The sequence below is a fragment of the Balaenoptera musculus genome, chromosome 3 (assembly GCF_009873245.2).
Source record: "Balaenoptera musculus isolate JJ_BM4_2016_0621 chromosome 3, mBalMus1.pri.v3, whole genome shotgun sequence".
NCBI classification, from domain to species: domain Eukaryota; kingdom Metazoa; phylum Chordata; class Mammalia; order Artiodactyla; family Balaenopteridae; genus Balaenoptera; species Balaenoptera musculus.
This window is the reverse complement of record NC_045787.1, coordinates 117,047,890-117,056,878: the sequence shown is the minus strand read 5'-3', so window position 1 is coordinate 117,056,878 and position 8,989 is coordinate 117,047,890. Positions and strand designations below refer to the sequence as shown.

At 43.3% G+C, this 8,989-nt stretch overlaps 2 protein-coding genes across 2 annotated transcripts; both read left to right on the top strand.

Moving 5' to 3' along the window:
* The first annotated feature begins 24 nt into the window (after positions 1-24).
* On the top strand, positions 25-2,360 carry TAF7 (TATA-box binding protein associated factor 7). Its single transcript, XM_036848257.1, has one exon. The coding sequence runs from the start codon at positions 782-784 to the stop codon at positions 1,829-1,831; it is 1,050 nt and encodes a 349-aa protein (XP_036704152.1). The 5' UTR covers positions 25-781; the 3' UTR covers positions 1,832-2,360.
* Positions 2,361-6,878: 4,518 nt separating this feature from the next.
* LOC118893027 (mitochondrial ornithine transporter 2-like) lies at positions 6,879-8,131 on the top strand. The gene is given in 3 exon segments (XM_036848152.1): positions 6,879-7,657; positions 7,660-7,866; positions 7,869-8,131. Coding segments are annotated over 3 exon segments (900 nt in total). The 5' UTR covers positions 6,879-7,053; the 3' UTR covers positions 7,958-8,131.
* The last annotated feature ends 858 nt before the right edge of the window (positions 8,132-8,989 follow it).

Sequence of the window (8,989 nt, the reverse complement as noted above, 5' to 3'; positions counted from 1 at the left end):
GCGCGCTGGGGCAGCCCGCACTTCCGCCCGAGGGGTGTTGCGACTCACAGCAGCTTCCCGTCCTGGGTGGTGACGTACCTGTTTTTTCTCGGCTAGGTCTGCAGCAACGGACGGAGGCCCGCTGAGCTGCGGAGTTGCAGAATCTGGCGTTCGGAGCCGCGGTTCTTGGCGAGATTTCGCGTTGCCCGTCCTGAGCCATTTCACCGATAATCAGCGGATCGCTTTGCCAAGTGCCGGGAAGGACAAAGGAATTCGGAAGGAGACGCTCGGCTCCCGGCCACCTTGCTCTGAGTGGCTTCCTTTTCCGCTCGCGCCTGTCCGGACAAACTGGACTTATAACCGTCACTGGATTGTAAGTACCCGAGGCGAAGAGAGCTCACTACGCCCCGCTTTTTGCGTATCTTTGTTCCGGGAGAGTTTGTGGATTGGGAGTATCTGCTGAGCCTTACTTTCTGTGCCGAAAATCGTTCCGTAGGAGCCGCCATTTGCTTTCTCTGCGTTGTCCTGCAGCGGCATCTAGAGGTTGGAACTTGGTATTGCAGCTAATAGATTTAAATGGACCTGCGTAAGGCAATGTGTCAGTAACGACTGGTATTGTCACAGCATATTTAGAAAGACTTGGGGCTTAATTCAGAATAGACGCTTAGTTGCTGTTCTACCTAGAACTCTTTGTAATTAAAGACTTCAATTTATAAAGAACTGGACTTTCTGTTGAAATAGCTGAAATTTTTTAGTGCAACAAGTGGTTATTAGAGAAAAAGTGAGTCACAAAGAAATAAAGATGAGTAAGAGCAAAGATGATGCTCCTCACGAACTAGAGAGCCAGTTTATCTTACGCCTACCTCCGGAGTATGCCTCTACTGTGAGGCGGGCGGTACAGTCTGGTCATGTCAACCTGAAGGACAGACTGACAATTGAGTTACATCCTGATGGGCGTCATGGAATTGTCAGAGTGGACCGGGTCCCACTGGCGGCAAAATTGGTAGATCTGCCATGTGTTATGGAAAGTTTGAAAACCATTGATAAAAAAACCTTTTACAAGACAGCTGATATCTGTCAGATGCTTGTCTCTACAGTTGATGGTGATCTCTATCCTCCTGTTGAGGAACCAGTTGCCTCTGCTGATCCCAAAGCAAGCAAGAAAAAGGATAAGGACAAAGAGAAAAAGTTTATATGGAACCATGGAATTACTCTGCCTCTAAAAAATGTCAGAAAGAGAAGGTTCCGTAAGACAGCAAAGAAGAAGTATATCGAGTCTCCAGATGTGGAAAAAGAAGTAAAGCGGTTGCTGAGCACAGATGCTGAAGCTGTCAGTACCCGTTGGGAAATAATTGCTGAAGATGAAACAAAAGAAACAGAAAATCAAGGCCTTGATATCGCTTCCCCAGGAATGTCTGGCCACAGGCAGGGCCATGACTCATTAGAACATGATGAGCTTCGGGAGATATTCAATGATCTCAGCAGCAGCAGTGAAGATGAAGATGAGACACAGCATCAAGATGAAGAAGATATAAATATCATTGACACTGAGGAAGATCTGGAAAGGCAGCTACAGGACAAGCTAAATGAATCAGATGAACAACACCAAGAAAACGAGGGAACTAATCAGCTGGTTATGGGAATTCAGAAACAGATTGATAACATGAAAGGCAAGCTCCAAGAGACCCAGGACAGGGCAAAGCGACAGGAGGATCTCATCATGAAAGTGGAAAACCTGGCTCTCAAGAACAGATTTCAGGCTGTGCTGGATGAACTGAAACAAAAGGAAGACCGAGAAAAGGAGCAGCTCAGCTCTTTGCAAGAAGAGCTAGAATCACTCCTAGAGAAGTGAAGAGAGTTTTGATACTTAATTTCATTCCTGACAGTGGTCAGCCTTGAAAGAAAAACTTTGTTTTCATCATCTGGACTAGATAGTAAAACTTTGCAGTAGTTCCCAATTTCCTCCACTGCCTTCTATTGGATTTGTCTTGTAGACAAATACAACTGTGAATTTCTATCTCATTTGTTTTTTCGAACCACTTTGGTGGGTGTTTGTCCTGTAGGAAGTAGGAATGTATAGACAGATAAATGTAGGGAAGTTGTAGGATTAGTGGAGTGAACAGTTCAGTTTAGCAATTTATCACAGCTTCACTGCAGGACTTTGCTGCTGTTTCTCCATTTACCAGAAGCTGCCATTGCTACTCTGTGATGCCATCTGAGATAAATTAGTAGAGTCTAGTCTGGTGGCACTGAAGTTTGTTTACATATGTTTTGCCATGCTGTAGCTATTTTCCCAGTTATTCAAAGCAGTTTTCCACATTTTGCATTGCAAATCATTTCATAAAGTTGTTTTAACAAATAAAAGCAAGTAATTTTCACCTAACAATGTGTCTTGCTCTTTTAGGGGTAGTGGGTATAAGATCCTCTTCTGAAGTGGTTTCTTTTTGGGGTTTAATGGACTGACCAATTGGATTCTGTTTGGTAGGAAAAGAAGCAGTTGTGTTAGAATTTAGGAAAAAGAGGAACAGCAGAGGCAAAGAAATGGGGAAATGTCATCTTTGCATTATGTTTCCAATCCACCTGCTCCATTTGGAGGTCAGGAAATAACGTTCTTAAACTATCCTAAACTCTTTTTTTTCAGCCTGATCTCACCACATTCTCTCACTATTTTCAATCTTGAGCTTATTTACATTTTTTTCAAGGAGTTTAATTACTACTCTTTCTCTATAATAGTCTATTGGGATAAATACTATTATGCATCTATCATACCAAAGTCTAAGTTACCTGTTGCTCGTGTCCTCACTAGACTGTAAATTCACTGAGATTAGGTACTTTGCCTTGTTAGTCACTGTAAACTTACTAAAGAAGAGTAAAGAGATTAAAATCACAAGGTCAGGAGATGTGGTGCCTGGGTTTGTATCCTAGTTCAGTGACCTAGTTGAGATTGATCTTGGGCAAGTAAATTAATCTGTTGGTTTCAGTTTCCTCATCTCTAAAATGGAGGTGATAATATTACCTACCTCAGGGCCCTTGAGTTGTTGGCTATTGAGTTGATACATATAAGGACTTAGAACAATTCCTAGAATAAAAGCAAACTATTATTGCCTATTTACTAGGGTCTGAACATACAGGGATTAAAAATTTGAATTAAAGACTGATTGAAATGGTAGAAAAGTGTGTGAAGAAACAGCTGCTTTAAATGGGGTTGACTGATTTCAAATTAAAGAATCATTCTAAATCAAAGTTTATAAATTACAGCAGAAACAAAGTTTGCTTCAAGTACATCCGCAGCATAAGCAAACTGAGTCAGTTTACTACTGTAGCTTTGTTTTTTATTTGATTCATTTACAGCTTGGTTTTGCATAAATATTAAAACCTCCATAATGAAGAGTAATTATCTGTTATGTCAACTTCAAAAGAGAAAAACTTAACTGAAGAAGATTGGGATCCATTTCCCTTCATGTAAATCCAGGGTTACCAAAAAAGACTCACTTTTCTCACAGCTCCCTTGCCTGATGAATGTGATGTATAGTTGGGCTACGGTTTTCAATATTTCTGAGTTCGTGAATGGAAGTTGAATTTTTTTAATTAGTGTTTTAAAATATAAGAAAAAACTCACTGAAAATTTTAAGCAGTGCAGAAATTTTACAAATTCTTAATTTTATTCACTCCCCTATTGCCGGTCACTTAGGTTGTTCCATTTGAAATTTGCTATTACATAGAATGCTGCAATAAGCATGTCAGTGTGGCCTCTGTTTTGCATTATTTCTATAGATTAGGTAAATGGGATCTTTATGTTCACATCTAAATGTCATAAAGCCTGACATTTTGAATTTGTAGATCAAATGTTAGAGACAAAAAAATTTGGATAAATTGTGACAAATCATGTCTCTGAAGGACTGTCTTGAACTTTGCTTAAACTTTTATTACCTAGTAAGAATTGTGTGAAAACACAGACTAGGAAGAATGCTTACCACACAGCAGGTATATTGGCCTTCTTTCTGTATTTCAAATGCCCAGCTCTTTCACACTACAGAGCTTTACTTATATTACACTTACATTTCCCTTTTCCTGGAACAGTCTCCAGATACTCTCATGGCTAGCTTTTTGTTACTCAGCCCTCAGCTCAAACCTTACTTTCTCTGGTAATCCTATCTGGCTACTCAATCTGATTGCTAGGGAACATGTGATGTGGGTGTGCATCTTGTTAAGGGTGGTGGTCTTCACTGAAAATTTGGAAGTTCCTTTGCCATTATTTTCCATGTATGCGTGGGAGTACATGTGCTCCAAGTCCAGCTGTTTAAATATATTTCATGGAACTTGAGATCTGTGTATTATTGCACAACTATGTCTGATAATTCAATGAAGTTACAGACCATTTCCCTATTAATGCCCTCATGATCCCTGGTGCTGATTACTAACTTGGTTTCTCCAAAACATATACATATATGAATTTAGTGCAAAAGCATTTGATGATTTATTGTAGTATCCTGCATCTCTTGTGTTCATAAAAACTCAGTATGTGCTTTTAAAAAATAAACAATGAACCATAGGTAATTAATTGACAGTTTTAAAAAACCAAACATTTTTTAAAACTCTCAAATGTGAGGGACTTCCCTGGTGGTGCAGTGGTTAAGAATCCGCCTGCCAATGCAGGGGACACAGGTTCGAGCCCTGGTCCGGGAAGATCCCACATGCTGTGGAGCAACTAAGCCCGTGTGCCACAACTACTGAAGCCCGTGCACCTAGAGCCCATGCTCTGCCAAAACAGAAGCCAGCACAATGAGAAGCCCGTGCACCGCAGCAAAGAGTAGCCCCCGCTTGCCGCAACGACAGAAAGCCCGAGCGCAGCAACAAAGACCCAATGCAGCCAAAAATAAATAAATAAATTTTATTTTTAGAACATCAAATGTGATACATTTAAAAATTTTAAATTTAAAAATTAAAAATTTTTTTTTCTAGTTTAAAATGGCACCTTGTTCTCATGAATCTCTTTTCTCTGTCAAATAGCCTGCTAATATAACATAGTAACCCCCAAGGGCAAGGAAAATAGGAGATGAGACAACAGTGGATGAGAGATGTCAATGTTTTCAGAAGGCCAAAGCAGATGAAGAAACGATAAATTAATTCAGAGATCACAGAAAGTTACATGCTAAATGTCTGCAAGGAGGTATACCAAGGAGAAAACAAACCCACTTGATATAGACACTGAGGCTCAGTGTTTGCAGGCAGTTTCAAGGAAGAGGGAAGGTGTGAGGGCTAGAAACAGGATTCATTAATGTCTGTGTTCAGGGACTTCCCTGGCAGTCCAGTGGTTAGGGCTCTGGGCTTCCACTGCAGGGGGCACAGGTTCCATCCCTGGTCTGGGAACTAAGATCCTGCATGCCATGTGGCACAGCCAAAAAAAATAGTAAGATAAAAATCTGTGCTCAGAGCTGTTGGATGTCCAGGAGCCCTATCTCACTCAAGCCAGATGACTTTTCCTTACCCATCCCACAGACAGAAAGTTTTTTCTGGGTAAATTGAACCAAAGAAGGCACGATGGAGCTGGGGGTCCATAGCATTGAACAAGGGAATTGTGTGAAAGTCTGTTTTCTGACTGTGGGATGTCAACCCTCTTCTCCCACTTGGTGTCATTAAATCAGTACCCAAGGTAAACACCACCCGCACCCCCCCTCCCCCGCAAACACACACAGACACACACATAGTCAAGATTGGAAGATTATTCTCTGAAGAAACCAGGTGGTACCAGAGAAAAGCAATCCAGATACATTTGGGCACTCTCCAAAGAAAAGGCCAAGTCACTATTTACTACAATGAAGTCTACCTGTTGACAAACAGTATCCATGCACAATCTGCTTTTAGGTGCCTCACTTTTAAATATTAACTGATAGCCAAAGAATCAGACAAGGAAAGCTTTCTAAATGAAAGAATCATTTTAGCATACTTTCTGCCCCCTCCACCATTTTGTTTTTACCCCCAAAGTAAAATACCGCCTAGGGCTTAAAATGTAAACTTTAAGAGAATTCGTTCCAACGCTGGGATTATAAGCATCTGGGAGGATAAGTGTGTCTTGACAGCGGTATCCTCACTGATGCCCCAAACTGCATCTTGCCTACTAGGCCTGTAGTCAGTTATATCCAGAACTTCTGCTGGCATAAAGCTGCATGGCTCCTCAGCAGAACCCCGAGACTTAGCACGCACAGAGCGCTGGAGCCACACAGGTCTTTTATATCAAGTTTTTTAGCTGGATATAAATTTTTCCAATGCGATTGTACAGGCCTTGACTTACCTCTAGAAGTAACGAGGGCCCTGCGTCCCACCAGCTCGCAGGGCTTCAGGCCAGGATCCCCGGCGATGTTACCACGAAATAGGGGATCTGCCCGCCTCAGGCCTCCCCCGGCGTCCCCTCGGCGAGCAAAGAGCGACACCTGGAGAGGCGCGGCGGCCCGCACCTTTGTGGAGCCGCCATTCCTCTCCGGAGACGATTAAGGGTTTTCTGAAACGAAGGAGCCACCGATTGTCAGGTAAAACCCCCCAAGTGTTTGTTCATTTTCCCTATTTTAAACCTTTGTCTCTGTAGATTGACCCTTTGACCCCAGGCGCGATCAAGCACCTCCCATTTTGTTTTGCCGGGAGTTGGGAGGCGGGGGTCTCTGGCCGAACAGGAAGGCATGTCTTCCTCCGCCGCAGCAGCGCCTAGAGTTTCTGGCTGTAATCGCAGGAATTTATCGGACAGCTTTCTATTGCTGTATTGAGATTCATTAGAAGTGTTTCTCTAGCCTGCCCCAGGGCCCGCGGGCGCTGGGACGGCCGGGCGGCGCGGAGCGAGCGGGCGGGCGGCTGACGGGTTTAGGGCGCAGACGCGGCGGCTGCAGGGTGCCAGGAGAGGCGCGCGCGGGCCCGCGGGCCGGGGGTTATTGCAGTGCGTGGGGAGGGCGGCCCGCGGCCTAGTCTGGAGTTAAGCGGCTTCTCCCGCCCCGGAGAGAGAGCCAAGAGCAGGCGGGACACGGGACGCCCTCCTAAGCTCCAGAGAGTTCCCTTCCTCGGAGACCAGCAGAAGAGTGGGCGAACATGAAATCCAATCCTGCCATCCAAGCCGCCATCGACCTCACCGCGGGGGCCCTTGGGGGCACAGCATGCGTCCTGACCGGGCAGCCCTTCGACACAATGAAAGTGAAGATGCAGACGTTCCCTGGCCTGTACAAGGGCCTCGCCGACTGTGGCCTGAAGACGTACTCCCAGGTGGGCTTGCGGGGCTTCTACAAAGGAACCGGGCCAGCGCTGATGGCCTACGTCGCCGAGAACTCAGTCCTCTTCTTGTGCTACGGCTTCTGCCAACAATTCGTGAGGAAAGTGGTTGGATTGGACAAGCAGGCGAAGCTGAATGATCTGCAGACTGCGGCCGCCGGTTCCATCGCCTCTGCGTTTGCCGCGCTGGCCCTGTGCCCCACTGAGCTCGTGAAGTGCCGGCTGCAGACCATGCACGAACTGGAGATGTCAGGGAGGATAGCAAAAAGCCATAATACAGTTTGGTCCGTCGTGAAGAGTATCCTTAGAAAGGATGGCCCCTTGGGCTTCTACCACGGACTCACGAGCACTCTATTTCAAGTAGTACCAGGCTATTTCTTCTTCTTCAGTGGCTATGAACTGAGCCGATCGTTTTTTGCCTCGGATAGATCAAAGATGAACTAGGCCCTGTCCCCTTGATGTTAAGCGGTGGAATTGCTGGAATTTGCCTTTGGCTTGTCATATACCCAGTGGATTGTATCAAATCCAGAATTCAGGTTCTTTCCATGTTTGGAAAACAGGCAGGATTTATCAGAACTCTTTTAAGTGTTGTGAAAAACGAAGGAGTAGCAGCTTTATATTCTGGTCTGAAAGCTACTTGATTCGAGCGTTCCCTGCCAATGCGGCACTATTTTTGGCTTATGAATACAGCAGGAAGATGATGATGAGCCAGTTTGAAGCACACTGAAGTGTCTTGGTGAATCTGGATCCAATTACAACGCCTTTGAGGACTATAATTTAACTCAGAGTTTCATGAGCACTGGACCAGTGTGGTATATTTTTGACTTCATGGGAACTTTGCTTTGTCTTCCCTGCTTATATGCTAAATCTAACTTTATGGAAGAACCTCTACTTTATCTATATACTTTCTGCCCATAATTGTATTGAAATAGAAAAGTTGCTGCTCTGGTGTTTGGTGAGATAATACAGGGTAGTGGGTGGCCGTATGTACCTAATCTGAAAAGCTAAATATAGTTGTATCACCGGGCTTTTGCATAAATCTACACATGTACATGCAGTTTGTTTGCTTATATGTTGTGAGTGAAACACAGTTTGGTTTCCATGTTTAATCTCATGTCACCAGAAAACTGAGTTAAACATGTTTCAAGATGGTTGTAAATGATTACTTAACCCACTCAAGATGTAGGGTCTCTTTAAAAGTCTGCTTAACATGTGCACTATATTAGCCAATTAAAGTTTTTATAAAAGTTTTTGGTGCTGAAAACGAAAATATCCATCTACATTTTTTTCATCTACAATGATTTATTTATTTTTATTGAGGTAACCTTGATTTATGGCATTATATTTCTACGTCTGTATACCCTACAATGTGCCTCACACCAAAAATTTATTTTTCGTCTTATCACCATACAGTTGATCCCCTTTATCCACTTTGTATCCCTCCTTTACCTCCCCCTCTGATAACCACTATTCTGTTCTCTATAATGACATGTTTGTTTTATTTGGTTTTGGTTTGTTCATTTATTTGGGGTTTTGTTTGTTTATTATAGTTTTTCATATTCCAGATATGAGTGAAATCCTATAGTATTTATCTTTCTCTGTCTGACTTATTTCACTTAGCATAATACCCTCAAGGTCCCTCCATGTTGTCGCAAATGGCAAGATTTCATATTTTTTCTCATCTAGATTTTTAAAAAAATATTTATTTATTTACTTGGCTGCATCGGGTCTTAGCTGCGGCATGCAGGATCTTTAGTTG

Bases quoted from the DNA above. Each gene is read 5' to 3' on its own strand.
- TAF7 (XM_036848257.1), top strand. From the start codon at position 782: ATGAGTAAGAGCAAAGATGATGCTCCTCACGAACTAGAGAGCCAGTTT.